The 18,275-nt window shown below is 30.6% G+C and overlaps 1 protein-coding gene across 1 annotated transcript in view; it reads right to left on the bottom strand.

Annotated features, from left to right (window-relative positions):
- Positions 1-2,145: 2,145 nt before the first annotated feature.
- Positions 2,146-18,275, bottom strand: part of LOC134720687 (arrestin domain-containing protein 17-like) — a 34,532-nt gene continuing 18,402 nt past the window's right edge. Inside the window, exons 3-8 of the mRNA XM_063583117.1 lie at positions 17,331-17,450; positions 15,999-16,216; positions 14,396-14,578; positions 13,570-13,779; positions 11,174-11,348; positions 2,146-6,086 (exon numbers count right to left, since the gene is read on the bottom strand). Coding sequence (XP_063439187.1) covers positions 5,899-6,086; positions 11,174-11,348; positions 13,570-13,779; positions 14,396-14,578; positions 15,999-16,216; positions 17,331-17,450 — 1,094 coding nt within the window. The 3' untranslated portion in view covers positions 2,146-5,898. The remainder of the gene's footprint in view (positions 6,087-11,173; positions 11,349-13,569; positions 13,780-14,395; positions 14,579-15,998; positions 16,217-17,330; positions 17,451-18,275) is intronic.

Consider the following 18,275-nt stretch of genomic DNA (forward strand, 5'->3'; position numbering starts at 1 on the left):
TATTATTGTTTTTGTTTATTTTCAGAATATGCAGAGAAGACCCAATGGTGGCCTTTGGCTGTTTTCTGCTCTTTGGTCGGGTTGTTGTTTCTTTGACACATTACCCATGGCCATTTTTAATTCCAGACACAAAAAGGTCTATTAAGTAAATGTATGCATTTTTAATTGATTTCTTGAAAAAGAAAAAGGAAATTATTGGATAAAGTGTAAAATTACTATGTTAATTATTTCAACATAAGATTTTTGTTCTTTACAATGTATTGTTTTAAAGGTAAATATATCGCATGTGTATTAAAATATGTCCGGTCTATTTAACTGTGAGACAAAATTAATCTCACAAATGAAACTATAGGCTCTAAAGAGCCGGTTTCGCTCAAATTGGTATATGTGCATATTAAACAGACACAGATGGATTCATGACAAAATTGTGTTTAGTGATTGTGATGTGTTTGTAGATTTTACATCACTGAAAATTCTTGCTGCTTACAATTATCTCTTTCTATAATCGTGTTTTTGAAGCCAAAGTTTTACGATTTGTCACCTTGTCAACAAACAACAAAAAGCATGGATATTGAGCACGTGTTTAACATCTTCATTCAGATTATAATAGTTTATTTCAAGGACATCCATGTGTATTGCAATCATCGGATTTTTACGAGATGGGTCACACTGAGGTCACTTTGCATACGGAAACTATGTTGGGGAATTGCTTCCTTTCCAGGAAGCAAGGAAGCAATAAAAATAAAGTAAACTTCTTCTAAGTTTGAACAAAATAAAGAATTTTCTTCGGAAAAAAGGAGAAGTTTTATAATGAAAACTATCCATTGAGTTATAAAAATACATATGCATTATTTTATTTTAATTTGAGGTTTCTTATGACTTTAAAGGAATTATGTTTACTTACAATCTTTTCCTTTTTGGAACAGTAAAAAGGATTATTCTGTAGTATTAATGATAAGTTAATGTAAAAAAATTGTGTATTTAACCTGTTATAAACTTAAAGATAACTTTTAACTAGATTAATTTCACTTGAATAAGGGGTAGGGGCCTTCACGTATCATATATCAGTGTAGCTCAATAAACATATTTTGGGTTAAACTCAATTAAGTGTCCAGTAATGATCATTGTTCCAGTTAAAATATGGTAACGCTATACAGTCATCCATTGTAATAATGCTCCTTCCTAGTGGGTTGCTTAAAAGTTTTGTAAACAACTTTGTAGATTTTTGTTCCGGTAATTTTTACCGTTTAAAATTTCTCGATTTCTTTTATAATTATCAAGATAATAAAAAAAAACACTGCGACAGTTTGTCACCAAACAAATAGTTATTTCAGGGGCAACAACTCCTAGGTATATTGTTCGATTTAACTGTAAAAATACGTCAATTTTACTCTATATTTGCCAGACGTGTGTTTCCTCTTTAAAAGACTCATCAGTGATGCTCAAGTCCAAAAAAGTTAAAAAGGCCAAATAAAGTACGAAGTTGAAGAGCATTAATGAGGACCAAAAAATCAGGAATATGACGGTTGTTATCCATTCGTTTGATCTGTTTGAGCTTTTGATTTCGTCATTTGATTAGGGACATTTGTTTTTGAATTTTCCTAGAGTTCAGTAATTTTGTGATTTAATTTCTTTCCACCTCCACTCTGTGTTTTGTTAAATTCATTTTTTTCTTTGAATCCATTTCAAGGGTTAAGCCCTTTTCAATTGATGTTTATAGCTTTTTTCCTGTTGTACTGTTACACCTCTTTCCCAGGTAAGGGTATGGTTGGCGCCTTCAGACTATAATTACCATGCCTCATTAAATATGTGCTTAGCCTGTAATTTAGTGATTGCAGTTTGTTTCTGTATTTCTTATTTGATTTTCGTTCATTATTTTGTACATAAATCAAGCCATTAGTTTTCTTGTTTGAATTATTTTACATTGGTCATCATGGGGCCTGTTATAGCTGACTATGCAGTATGGGTTTTACTGAATGCTGAAGGCCATACAATTACCTATAATTGTTAATTTCTGTGGCATTCGGTGTCTTGAAGAGAGTTGTTTTATTGGCAAGCATACCATATCTTCTTATTTTATAAGCTGTATTTTGAAATAAAATCATAAATATTTAACAGATAATGTTTAATTTTAAAACTGCCAGATTTTTTTATTTTACAAATCACTTACAACATTGCATTGCTTGTTATATTATAATAATGTCATGAAAAGACTCGGAAAACAGCTCCATAAAATAATATATCAATGAATTCAATAACAAGATAATAACAAGAAAATGTGTCAATAGGACACCTTATGATTTGTATAGTTCAACTCATGGTGAACATGGGAACTTTGATGTGACTATAAATTTTAAGTAAACAACCTTTACCTAACAATTCAACCAGTGAATGTTTTGATTTCAGAACTTCACATTTCTATGGTCAGTAAACAAAGAAACCAGAAAAACATAATGTCCCTATAAACTATTTTATGTTGAGCATAAAAAAAAGTGCTGTACTGGTCTTTTGATAAAAAATAGATGAATCAATGAATTAAAAAATATATTGTAATAAATGCAGTTAAATGTAAAATATCTTTGTGTTTTTATGATAACTTGGCAAAATCTAATACACTATGGTGCCCATTACTTATTCAAATGTCAAATTTTCTTTTAGAAATAGTAACATATTGCAGCAGTCATCTTGAGATATGGATTTCTTAGGGTGAAGATATGGGCCATCAGATTGAAATGTCTCGAGGGCCATTTTAAACTGTGGTCAATATCTTAGTGTGAAGGTCAGCTTGAAAGACATCCCTCTATATAACCTCTATACAAGTGTAAATTGTATTTTTTGTTGTTGAAGAAATCATTTAGCCATAATTATGAAAGAATTATAATTTTTGTTCAATTTATCACTATTTCAATACTAAATTCTAGGCTATAGCAGTTAACAGATGTTGAAATCTTATAAACCCATTCAGAAAATACTAATAACCATGATTTTCACAGTGTATTTATTTCACAAATTTCACGGTTTGTGTATTATTGGGAAAATAAATACACAAGAATCTAAATCAAACTTTCAACTGAGGCAATAATTATAAAATCACGAAAAATAAATACCCGCCAACGTGTTTGAAAGACACAATTCACAAAAATAAGTTCCCCGCGAAAAAAAAGTACAAGTACAGTAATTGAGATATGCAAACACCATACCATTGGGAAGAGACTACTACTCTTACTAAGCTATTTGATAGTTTTATCATTTTCTCTACTTTGTGTTTGTATATTGCTTATCAGAAGACAGAAAAATTTTAAATTACAACAGGCTTAGAAAACAAGAAGATTTTCTATCCCTTTCTTTAAAGGAAATAAAAAAAAATACATATAAAAATATACATAGATAATAGAATTTTCTAAATCTACCAACATTTTTTACCAATAAAATAACAAGATTAATAAGTGGTTATAAATTCAATATAGTAATCATCTAATTACCTAAAACATAAATGTATATGTATATACAATTAGCATAAAATTTTCTACAATAAAATAAAATAATGCACTTTCAACAAATGCTTTCAAATGAAATAAACCTAGCACCATTCTATACAAGACAACATTAAATATAGCAGTCACATACAACATACAAGAAGTATCAGCCAGTTATAATGTTCAACTCACCTTTCCATGTATTAATGTGAAGTACATTTGAATGAAATAAATAATACCAGTATTGTTAGTCTGGATGAATTATCTTTCAACTTCTGACTGTTCTAAGATTGGTTCAAAGTTTATTATTCTATTTTTTACATTTCTATTTCTGATGACTAAAACACAAATATCAAATTTTGCATACATAATAAAATTAACAGTACCAATTTTCTTGCACCAGATGCGAGAAAGTTTGTATAAATCATCCATATATTAATATATCACATTCTTATAATAAATCATCAGAAAATAATTACATGAGATGCATGTTTCATTGTAATACGTTATTCTGATTGGCTAATTTCACATCACATGTTATTCCGTAAGCATTTGCATCACTCAATAAAACTTATCATTCACGATGACACGAGGTCCCACAATAAAGTGCACAGGTGAATTAAACAAAAACTTCTAATGATCCTAGCTAAAAATGTAATTTTAAGTATTGAATGCTTCTTTTTGTAACTTTATAGGGTTGTAAAGCGTTGACCGTGCGTACATTTTTAGAATGAAGCGCTTCCACGCTTCATACAAAATGTACTTCGGTCAACGTTTTACACCCCAATAAATTTACAAAAAGAAGCATTCAATTCTTAAATGTTATATCCTGACTATATATGGGAGATAGGTGTTGAGAAAAGCTCCCTCATACTTGAAAACATTGACAAAATTTTCTTATAATAACAAACAATTCGTGAAGCAAATTGTGATTAGACGTATAAGTTCTTATCTTAGCTTTAAAAGACTTTTGATGGCCAAAGACTAAATGAAACTTGTTATGGAATATACACTATCCAAATAAAACTGAATTTAAATTCAATGAAGCATTCAATGTAGGTCACAGTGATCTGAATCAATATCACCAAGATGCATCCTTTGATTCCTTTCACCAAGTTGCCTGTTTGTTTATCACAATATGCAAATTGGATTTGTAAGAAAAGTAAAAGTCTAAAGATAGAAAAATGTAGCAACTGATCCTGCAATGTCAATTTAATGGTTTATGGTCCCTCTACAATAATTATTTGTAGACCAATTTTATTGCTGTGCATATTTATTATTTCCTGCATAATAATTGCATATTATTATATACATATTAAGTTGATATGACTGATTGATGGATTGATTGGTGTTAAACACCACTTCCAGGACTACATGTATTGCCCTATCTCTTTGCAGTTAGTTTTTTTTTAGGAAGAGAGAGTGCCTGGGGAGAACCAATGTCCTTCAGTAGAAAAACTTACAATCCTAGAAAATGAGATTGGAGTCAAACACACCTGCCAGTTGCAAAGACCTGATTCCAACTCACAAGCTCAATGTTGACAGTCTAAATAGGGATACAGTAGTTTGACAACTTAGACCACTCTGCCACCAAGACCCTGTTGATATAGACACAGGGTTATCCAAGAGCTCTCTTAACATTGGCAAGATAAAAATAAAATTAATAAATCTGATCAGTTTTATGATATAAAATTTAAATGGCAAGACAGCTGATCTTTGAAACAATAAAATATTTAATGACTAGAAAAAAAACATATGTTTGAGAAAAATTCTTCAAAATTGTACATCATTTATGTCAAAAAAAAGAGAGAAAATAACTGTAAATTAATTTAAGCTATGGGTCAATTCTTGTATACAAACTGAATTTACCAAATGGATTCAATAAGTGAATGGAATAGTTCATTTGCTTAAGATTTCACTATACATGCTATAGTTTTGGCATACTAGTAAGAAGAAAGTCATACAGTGGTATGAATATACAAGTATCAAAACATATGCCAATTCACATTCTTGTACATGGAGAATGTAAACAATTAGAAATAAAAATGAAAATTTTCTTAAAGGTAGATACTGTCTTTAATGCCCCTTTTCCCCATCAAAAATGCAAAATTTGTTTTCTACAGCCTGTCTAAATAATCTAAGTCATCCAGAATAAATGGTATAGAATGTTTATTCCAACAGAAATAAACATATTATGACAAGGATCATAACACAGTTTCCTATGGAATTTCTTTTAGGCTGAACAAGTACATAGATATAAAAAGATGTGGTATGAGTGCCAATGAGACAACTCTCCATCCAAGTCACAATTTGTAAAAGTAAACCATTATAAGTCAAATTATGGTCTTCAACATGGAGCATTGGCTCACAGAAAACAGCAAGCTATAAAGGTTATATGTTGACATTTCAACAATAATCCATTTCACAACTCATCATAAGATGGAGGTGCTGGCCGTACTGGTTGTGGTTGTGGACCTGAATAATTCTGCTGGTTCCAATTATAGTAAGTGTAAGCAGGGGCCCAGTTTCCATGTGTTGTTGTATGTTCTCCATCATCTTCATCATGAATATCCACTGCACCAAATACACATTCAGCATACGATGGAGGTACTATTATAAAAGATAATTATATTGTAAAGAAGAATATCCACTGCACCAAATACACATTCAGCAAATGATGGAAGTACTATTATAAAAGATAATTATATTGTAAAAGAAGAATATCCACTGCACCAAATACACATTCAGCAAATGATGGAAGTACTATTATAAAAGATAATTATATTGTAAAAGAAGAATATCCACTGCACCAAATACACATTCAGCATATGATGGAGGTACTATTATAAAAGATAATTAAATTGTAAAGAAGAATATCCACTGCACCAAATACACATTCAGCATACGATGGAGGTACTATTATAAAAGATAATTATATTGTAAAAGAAGAATATCCACTGCACCAAATACACATTCAGCAAATGATGGAAGTACTATTATAAAAGATAATTATATTGTAAAAGAAGAATATCAACTGCACCAAATACACATTCAGCATACGATGGAGGTACTATTATAAAAGATAATTTTATTGTAAAAGAAGAATATCAACTGCACCAAATACACATTCAGCAAATGATGGAAGTACTATTATAAAAGATAATTATATTGTAAAAGAAGAATATCCACTGCACCAAATACACATTCAGCAAATGATGGAAGTACTATTATAAAAGATAATTATATTGTAAAAGAAGAATATCCACTGCACCAAATACACATTCAGCATATGATGGAGGTACTATTATAAAAGATAATTAAATTGTAAAGAAGAATATCCACTGCACCAAATACACATTCAGCATACGATGGAGGTACTATTATAAAAGATAATTATATTGTAAAAGAAGAATATCCACTGCACCAAATACACATTCAGCATATGATGGAGGTACTATTATAAAAGATAATTAAATTGTAAAGAAGAATATCCACTGCACCAAATACACATTCAGCATACGATGGAGGTACTATTATAAAAGATAATTATATTGTAAAAGAAGAATATCCACTGCACCAAATACACATTCAGCATACGATGGAGGTACTATTATAAAAGATAATTATATTGTAAAAGAAGAATATCCACTGCACCAAATACACATTCAGCATATGATGGAGGTACTATTATAAAAGATAATTATATTGTAAAAGAAGCATTTCCACTGCACCAAATACACATTCAGCATATGATGGAGGTACTATTATAAAAGATAATTATATTGTAAAAGAAGAATATCAACTGCACCAAATACACATTCAGCATATGATGGAAGTACTATTATAAAAGATAATTATATTGTAAAAGAAGCATTTCCACTGCACCAAATACACATTCAGCAAATGATGGAGGTACTATTATAAAAGATAATTATATTGTAAAAGAAGAATATCAACTGCACCAAATACACATTCAGCATACGATGGAGGTACTATTATAAAAGATAATTTTATTGTAAAGAAGAATATCACTGCACCAAATACACATTCAGCAAATGATGGAGGTACTATTATAAAAGATAATTATATTGTAAAAGAAGAATATCCACTGCACCAAATACACATTCAGCATATGATGGAGGTACTATTATAAAAGATAATTTTATTGTAAAGAAGAATATCACTGCACCAAATACACATTCAGCATACAATGGAGGTACTATTATAAAAGATAATTATATTGTAAAAGAAGAATATCCACTGCACCAAATACACATTCAGCATACAATGGAGGTACTATTATAAAAGATAATTATATTGTAAAAGAAGAATATCCACTGCACCAAATACACATTCAGCATATGATGGAGGTACTATTATAAAAGATAATTATATTATAAAAGAAGAATATCCACTGCACCAAATACACATTCAGCATAATATGATGGAGGTTCTATTATAAAAGATAATTAAATTGTAAAGAAGAATATCCACTGCACCAAATACACATTCAGCATACGATGGAGGTACTATTATAAAAGATAATTATATTGTAAAAGAAGAATATCCACTGCACCAAATACACATTCAGCATATGATGGAGGTACTATTATAAAAGATAATTATATTGTAAAAGAAGAATATCCACTGCACCAAATACACATTCAGCATACAATGGAGGTACTATTATAAAAGATAATTATATTGTAAAAGAAGAATATCCACTGCACCAAATACACATTCAGCATATGATGGAGGTACTATTATAAAAGATAATTATATTATAAAAGAAGAATATCCACTGCACCAAATACACATTCAGCATAATATGATGGAGGTTCTATTATAAAAGATAATTAAATTGTAAAGAAGAATATCCACTGCACCAAATACACATTCAGCATACGATGGAGGTACTATTATAAAAGATAATTATATTGTAAAAGAAGAATATCCACTGCACCAAATACACATTCAGCATATGATGGAGGTACTATTATAAAAGATAATTATATTGTAAAAGAAGAATATCCACTGCACCAAATACACATTCAGCATATGATGGAGGTACTATTATAAAAGATAATTTCATTGTAAAGAAGAATATCACTGCACCAAATACACATTCAGCAAATGATGGAGGTACTATTATAAAAGATAATTAAATTGTAAAGAAGAATATCCACTGCACCAAATACACATTCAGCATATGATGGAAGTACTATTATAAAAGATAATTATATTGTAAAAGAAGAATATCCACTGCACCAAATACACATTCAGCATATGATGGAGGTACTATTATAAAAGATAATTATATTGTAAAAGAAGAATATCAACTGCACCAAATACACATTCAGCATACGATGGAGGTACTATTATAAAAGATAATTATATTGTAAAAGAAGCATTTCCACTGCACCAAATACACATTCAGCATATGATGGAGGTACTATTATAAAAGATAATTATATTATAAAAGAAGAATATCCACTGCACCAAATACACATTCAGCATACGATGGAGGTACTATTATAAAAGATAATTAAATTGTAAAGAAGAATATCCACTGCACCAAATACACATTCAGCATACGATGGAGGTACTATTATAAAAGATAATTAAATTGTAAAGAAGAATATCCACTGCACCAAATACACATTCAGCATACGATGGAGGTACTATTATAAAAGATAATTATATTGTAAAAGAAGAATATCCACTGCACCAAATACACATTCAGCATATGATGGAGGTACTATTATAAAAGATAATTTTATTGTAAAGAAGAATATCACTGCACCAAATACACATTCAGCAAATGATGGAGGTACTATTATAAAAGATAATTATATTGTAAAAGAAGAATATCCACTGCACCAAATACACATTCAGCATATGATGGAGGTACTATTATAAAAGATAATTTTATTGTAAAGAAGAATATCCACTGCACCAAATACACATTCAGCATACGATGGAGGTACTATTATAAAAGATAATTAAATTGTAAAGAAGAATATCCACTGCACCAAATACACATTCAGCATACGATGGAGGTACTATTATAAAAGATAATTATATTGTAAAAGAAGAATATCCACTGCACCAAATACACATTCAGCATATGATGGAGGTACTATTATAAAAGATAATTATATTGTAAAAGAAGAATATCCACTGCACCAAATACACATTCAGCATACGATGGAGGTACTATTATAAAAGATAATTATATTGTAAAAGAAGAATATCCACTGCACCAAATACACATTCAGCATATGATGGAGGTACTATTATAAAAGATAATTATATTGTAAAAGAAGAATATCCACTGCACCAAATACACATTCAGAATACAATGGAGGTACTATTATAAAAGATAATTTTATTGTTAAAAAAGAATATCCACTGCACCAAATACACATTCAGCATACAATGGAGGTACTATTATAAAAGATAATTTTATTGTTAAAGAAGAATATCAACTGCACCAAATACACATTCAGCATACAATGGAGGTACTATTATAAAAGATAATTATATTGTAAAAGAAGAATATCCACTGCACCAAATACACATTCAGCATACATTGGAGGTACTAATATACTATTGAATGTGATGCAATCTATAATGGATGGGATTATTTTATAAACAAGATGGTATTTCAAAATTGTCTTGTTACCAGGTTGCTATATGAAAATGGGGAGATAACTGTGGGTACATATATGTTAAACAAGTATGTTCATATGATGAAATCATAATTTTTCAGTCAGTTTAATTGAAGTTTGGAGCTGGCATGTCAGTTAACTGCTAGTAGTCTGTTGTTATTTATGTATTATTGTCATTTTGTTTATTTTCTTTGGTTACTTCTTCTGACATCAGACTCAGACTTCTCTTGAACTGAATTTTAATGTGTGTATTTTTATGCATTACTTTTCTACATTGGCTAGAGGTATAGGGGGAGGGATGAGATCTCACAAACATGTTTAACCCCGCTGCATTTTTGCCCCTGTCCCAAGTCAGGAGCCTCTGGCCTTTGTTAGTCTTGTATTATTTTAATTTTAGTTTCTTGTGTACAATTCGGAAATTAGTATGGTGTTCATTAATACTGAACTAGTATATATTTGTTTAGGGGCCAGCTGAAGGACACCTCTGGGTGCGGGAATTTTTTGCTACATTGAAGACCTGTTGGTGACCTTCTGCTGTTGTTTTTTATATTGTCGGGTTGTTGTCTCTTTGACACATTCCCCATTTCCATTCTCAATTTTATTCTGCTTTTTTAAAGTAAATTTTAGAAAACTTAATGCCAATAATATGTTAATAGATATAGGAAGATGCGGTGTGAGAATGACTTAATAACATAACATGGCATTATTTGAATGAGACTTTTCAGAAATTGATATTTTGATTTAAACAAGAATGTACATGGAAGCCCCACTCGCACTATCATTTTCTATGTTTAGTGGACAATGAAATGAGGTCAAAACTCAAATAAAGTTTTAAAATTAGAAAGATCATTTCATTAGAGAACATATGTACTAAGTTTGAAGTTGATTTGACTTCAACTTCAACTTTATCTAAAACTACCTTGACCACTAACTTTAAACTGAAGCTGGACAGAAGGATGGACAGACGAACCAACCAATGCAGATGGAAAAACATAATGCCCATAAATGGGGTAAAGGTAACCTTACATTCATCATATGATGGTGGAGCTGATGGGAACACTGAAAGCTCAATTTGTGATGGTGCAACTTCATTGGATGTCGGTATTCTGGGTGCACACGGCTGAACTGCCCTAGCTGGCTTTGTCCCTATTATTATTTCTCTCTCCACTTTAAGAGATGACCAGCCACTTGGAATCTTCAACTATAATAAAGAATGAGTGTAATTGTAAACTAACAGTATTCTATTTTCACTTTCTCTTTCTCTTTTTATTGGTAATGTCATCATTACTACAGTTATTGTAACATTACTTACAATAAACTGCAATAAATTTGTACTTGACTGTTACTATTTTATATGTTTACCTGTCCAGTAGACACCACGCTTACTGGTGAAACATGTGGACCAATAAAACTATTACTTTAGGAGACACCACAATTACTGTTGAAACATGTGGACCAATAAAACTATAACTTTGAGGTCATTTTATATGAGTGTTGTTGTGTCTCATGTTGATATAAAAAAAAGAATTTAAATATACGAAATATTTACTCCATTAAAGATTTCTTATGTTTCAGGCATGCTTACTTATTTGTAGATCTTGAATTACTGATAATTATTGTTCACAAAGTTGTTTTGCTTTTTTTTTAGTTTTCAAGATAATAGACCAACTATAGTCTCTAAAGAGCCTGTTTTGTTTTATAGTTTTCAAGATAATAGACCAACTATAATCTCTGTAGAGCCTGTTTTGTTTTATAGTTTTCAAGGTAATAGGCCAACTATAATCTCTGTAGAGCCTGTTTTGTTTTATAGTTTTCAAGATAATAGACCAACTTTAATCTCTGTAGAGCCTGTTTTGTTTTATAGTTTTCAAGATAATAGACCAACTATAATCTCTGTAGAGCCTGTTTTGTTTTATAGTTTTCAAGATAATAGAACAACTATTATCTCTGTAGAGCCTGTTTTGTTTTATAGTTTTCAAGGTAATAGGCCAACTATAATCTCTGTAGAGCCTGTTTTGTTTTATAGTTTTCAAGATAATAGACCAACTATAATCTCTGTAGAGCCTGTTTTGTTTTATAGTTTTCAAGGTAATAGACCAACTATAGTCTCTAAAGAGCCTGTTTTGTTTTATAGTTTTCAAGGTAATAGGCCAACTATAATCTCTGTAGAGCCTGTTTTGTTTTATAGTTTTCAAGATAATAGACCAACTATAATCTCTGTAGAGCCTGTTTTGTTTTATAGTTTTCAAGGTAATAGACCAACTATAGTCTCTAAAGAGCCTGTTTTGTTTTATAGTTTTCAAGATAATAGACCAGCTATGATCTCTGTAGAGCCTGTTTTGTTTTTTAGTTTTCAAGGTAATAGACCAACTATAATCTCTGTAGAGCCTGTTTTGTGTTATAGTTTTCAAGATAATAGACCAACTATAATCTCTGAAGAGCCTGTTTTGTTTTATAGTTTTCAAGATAATAGGCCAACTATGATCTCTGTAGAGCCTGTTTTGTTTTATAGTTTTCAAGATAATAGACCAACTATAATCTCTGTAGAGCCTGTTTTGTTTTATAGTTTTCAAGATAATAGACCAACTATAATCTCTGTAGAGCCTGTTTTGTTTTTTAGTTTTCAAGATAATAGACCAACTATAATCTCTGTAGAGCCTGTTTTGTTTTATAGTTTTCAAGATAATAGACCAACTATAATCTCTGTAGAGCCTGTTTTGTTTTATAGTTTTCAAGGTAATAGGCCAACTATAATCTCTGTAGAGCCTGTTTTGTTTTATAGTTTTCAAGATAATAGGCCAACTATGATCTCTGTAGAGCCTGTTTTGTTTTATAGTTTTCAAGGTAATAGGCCAACTATAATCTCTGTAGAGCCTGTTTTGCTCACCTCCATCATCAACAAAGGCCTTTTTTTTTGTAAATATCACCATTACAGGGAAATAACTCTATTAAGAGTTAACTGACAGGTAGACAAATTCATAGATCTTATATCCCACTGATAATTTTTACTTTTTAATGTTTGTATGTATCTATCATAATTTCAAGATAATAGATAAAATGCAAAAAGAATGTTAAAAAATTATTATTAAGGCATTGTCTGGAGATTTCCAACATGGGACTTATTTGTAGATCCTGGTGTACTGATCAATTTTGCTCTACAAAGATTCTATCTATTGTGTATTGTTTTTAAGATATTACACAATAACACAAAAAAAACAGTGAAAAACTCTATTAAAGGGCAATAACTCTAATGAGGAGTCACCTGAAGATTTTGAAAATTTAGAAATATTTGTAAATTTTGTCTTGCTGTTGGCTAGATAGGGTTTTACCCGAAACAAGTATTCATTTAAATCAGATGGTCTACTGTAATAAGTAACTGTCATCTGATAATATATTTGAGATATCACTTTAAATTTACTTACAATAATAAAATACTGAAGGTTTATAATATTGCAGCCTTCTAGAATGGAAGGTGGCAATGAAGGTATAGTTGAGGCACCACTGTATGTCTGTTTAGAATTTTTCTTAACACGAACAGCCTGGTTGAACATGCTAAAGTTTTCTTGTTTTGTATGATAATGAGGTTTTCCTGATGAGAAAAAACTGTCTGAATATCCTGTAAAAGTTGCAACCTGGAGAAAAAACAAAAAGTAAAACAATGTCATTGTCAAACTATTATATTATGTCAACATGGTATTTTGACAAAAAATTGTCATAACACTTTAATAAGGCATGTCCCCTCCTCCAGATAACAATCTTTAATGCAATAGAAAGTTAGTATAAGGCAATTAAGAATATAAATGGTTTTATGCTTTAAGGGAAAGGTTTTTACTAATTTTAAGATATTTTAAAACAACCTTTGGCTGTTTTCCGCTCTTTAGTGGGGTTGTTGTCTCTTTGAAACATTCCACATTTCCATCTCAATTTTATAATATATATCAATATGCAAGAATGCAAAAACTTTTGGTGAAACACTTGATTTGAATCAGTGTCCACTGGAACAATATATGACAAACTCAACAAAAACATGAAATATTGGTTTTGTACCTCATGGAAATTTGAGTTGTCCCCCCTTAGGTTGATTTCATGTCAATTTTCTTTGATTCATATTTCAATTAACTCAATTTTTTTCACTTTCCCAGCAATTTCTAGATAACAAATGTCTATTGTTTGTATTTATATCCAACAATTTTCATATCTTATAAATATAGAATCTCAGGAATGTAATTAATATGATGACATACATACCTGACGTAACATGAGATAAAACTCTGATATTGTATTGCCACTTTGATTGTTAATCGTAACGTCATAAACAAGAGGTTCTCCTGGGACAAAAGCTGTCTTGTTTATACTTAAATCCAACTCCACAGAGCCATCCTCACAACAACAACCTTCTATTGTCTCATTACGATGTTCATAAATGGGATTCTACAAACAAACAAAGCCTTTGTTAGTCTTGTATTATTTTTAATTTTAGTTTCTTGTGTACAATTTGGAGTTAAGTATGGCGTTCATTATCACTAAACTTGTATATATATTTGTTTAGGGGCCAGCTGAAGAACGCCTCCAAGTGATGGAATTTCTTGCTGCATTGAAGACCTGTTGGTGACCTTCTGCTGTTGTCTGCTCTATGGTCGGGTTGTTGTCTCTTTGACACATTACCCATTTCTATTCTCAATTTTAAATTGCAAGCTTCTAAGTTACTGTCAATTCAGAAATAATTGTGTGCATTTATTATTGCAATTATTGAAGAATACACAAAAGTGAGAGATTGATTATTGCAATTTCAAGAAAATTTGCATCTCGATATATGTATAAGATATCAGAATGTGAATTCTTCTTACTGTGATACTCACCCATTCGCATTATTCGCAATTAGAAAAACCTTGCAATTAATTCTGAATTTACAGTACTTATATCATTATACTTTATAAAGCTACGGCATGCAGGAAGTAGACTGTTTCTTGAGATTACCTGAATAGCACCCACTATTGTCAGTTCACTACCACACCCATTCATTTATTTAAGGAGCAGACTGAAGTTGCCATTCTGTGTATATATTATCTTTATTTGTTATATAGTTCAACAAATTTAATTTTGAATCATAGAAAAATGACTTTGAACTGACTTTCCAAGATTCTGTTATGAGGAGTACCTGGATTCCACACATGCTTAAAATCATGTAAGAAAAATCAAATAACTTACATTTTTTATTTATTTTCACACATGTTTTAGCAAACTGACAAAAGTTCCAAATTTTGTTATAGATTTTGTTTTACTTTATCTGTTTATATATATATAAATATATACTGTGACTGTTTTGTGTATTTTAAGTGTACTGTGGACTCATTATTAATTGGGCCATAATAAATAATAGGTTTGTTTGCCCAAACGCTACCTACCCAGAAAAAAGCTGCCTACTCAAATTCTTTTATGGTCCTGATTTGAAGAAGTTTTTTTTTAATCAAATAGGCATAAAGACTAATAAACATCTGATACTTCAATTTCTTTAAAAAAAAAAATTTAAAAAAAAATGCCTACCTACCTACCCACTGTCTCAACCTTTGGGTAGGGTTTGGGCAAACCAAAATATTTTTAAGTGTGGCCTTGTTGGATACAAATTTCGTGGATTTTATTAGTACAGGTGAACCACAAATCTAAATGATCAGCGAATTATAAATTTTCCATGAAATTGTATGCAGACTTGGTCAAAAAATTAATAAGAGTTTTCATCAATCAACAAAAATCATACCCACAAAAATAAATGAATTCACAGTATTGAGCCTTTTTGAAAAACTATCACTATAAACTAATGCTAAGTCTGATTATCTTATACAGTCTAACTTACCAGAGCACTGAGAAGTTGGCTGCAGTCTAAATGATGGATGACTGTAAATGGTTCTTTTATAATTTCATTAAATTTCCACGGTCGGTCAATGATAGCACTACATGTGTATCTGACATATCCTCTTTTACCCTCATAGGATGAAGGTGTATCTGAATTCAAAGGGAAGTTGAATGGATAAGTAGCATACCCCTCTGGGTGCAATCGAGATCCATCCATACCTGAAAGTATCATGCAATGCATATAAACATGATTCATTAAAGTAATGAGCAAACAAAATTAGTAAGTTTTACTCATTATGAAGGAGTAATGTCCTGAACATGCATGACACATTTGCCACTTGACACATGTACAAGACAAACAACAAATAAACTTAAATAGAGAATGACTCCAGTTCTATAAATTTTAAACAAGTTTTTGACTTTTTCAATATTATAATAATAGGTGTAAATTTATTGCATTATATCTTATAAATGATTATCTACAATTTCTATATATCTTTGTTTAGTGCATTTTGCTGAGGTATAAATATAAATAAATTGCTTTGCTGAGTGCAGTTGGATATGACTGCAGAGGTCCAACCCTGAACAGCTGGGGCAAAAATAACACTTTTAACTAATGACTACCTTAGATCATCCACAAAGCATTTAATTGCTAATAGAGACATTGATGTCCTTCTTTTTATATGGGGTGATTTAACTTTTTCCACGGGGGGGGGGGGGGGGGGGGGGGGGGGGGGGTAACTTCGAAATTTTTTTGGTAGGGGTGTGCCATTTTAGTCTCAAAAAACGTACCCATTTTAATATAACATTCACTGAAATTCAGTACCTATAGTTATATAAATATTTAAGAAAGAATGACCTATACTTATATACAATATTTAAAATATGACCCATGCTTATATAAGCACCCTAACTCATCATCACTCATAATTCATAAATATACCAGCTACCCTTATTTTTTTTATATATGAATTGACGTTCTCAATAGAATATTTATATATGATATGTAGATCATACCCCAAATCAATATACAGTTATCAAACGTAAATGCATTTTAATATAGGATGTCGTTAAAAAGGAGGGTCATTTTTATATAAAATCTCTCAAAATTATGACCCATATTTTTGGCACATCCCTGTATACCCAATAATAGGAAGTTGACCCCCAGTGACTTTTTCACCATCTTTAAGTACAAACCTCCCCACAGAAGTATATTCTGGCTGATATAATTTGATTTAACTTTTTCACCATCTTTAAGTACTAACCTCCCCACAGCAGTATATTCGGGTTGATATAATTTGATTTAACTTGTAAACCATCTTTAAGTACAAACCTCCCCACAGAAGTATATTCTGGCTGATATAATTTTCTCTGGCTCTGTACTTTGTGGTGCTTTTCCCCTGTTTTACATCCCAATAGGACTTTGCCTTTCCTTCCAGACATAACATTAAACCTGAAATATATGTATGTTTCATTTTAACAAGAGGCTCTCAAGAGCCTGAATCACTCACCTTAATTCTTTTGGTTAAATCTCTCATCAATGATTATTTTGGCTTTTCAATTTATTTAAATGTTTTTTGGATCGTCCTATTTTCTTCAAAAGTAAAAAAAACAATCATTTTCTCCTATGTTCTATTTTAGCCATAGGAGCTATGTTTCTTGACATACAAGGAAATAAAATATAGAATTTATACTAGATACTCTGAAACTCATTTAGCCTAAGTTTGACTGAAATTGATACAACAGTTTCAAAGGAGAAGATTTTTTAAAGTAAGTGATGAACAAATTGTGAAAAAAGTCTTTAAAGGGCAATAACTCCTTAAGGGGTCAATTGACAATTTTGGTCAAATTGACTTAATTGAAGATCTTACTTTGCTGAACATTATTGCTGTTTACAGTTTATTTCTATCTATAGTTATATTCAAGATAATAAACAAAAACAGCAAAATTTCCTTAAAATTATCAATTCAGGGGCAGCAACCCAACAACAGGTTGTCTGATTCATCTGAAAATTTCAGGGCAGATAGATCTTGACCTGATAAACAATATTACCCAACGTCAGATTTGCTCTAAATGCTTTGGTTTTTGAGTTATAAGCCAAAAACTGCATTTGACCCCTATGTTCTATTTTTAGCAATGGCGACCATGTTTGTTGATAGATCAAAACTTTAGATACAATTTACTAACTAGATACCCTAAGGAACATTCAGTTAAAATTTGGAAGTATTTGTCCCAGTTGTTTCAGAGGAGAAGATTTTGTAAAAGATTACTAAGATTT

This window comes from Mytilus trossulus, chromosome 6 (genome assembly GCF_036588685.1).
Source record: "Mytilus trossulus isolate FHL-02 chromosome 6, PNRI_Mtr1.1.1.hap1, whole genome shotgun sequence".
In the NCBI taxonomy this organism is placed as follows: Eukaryota; Metazoa; Mollusca; class Bivalvia; order Mytilida; family Mytilidae; genus Mytilus; species Mytilus trossulus.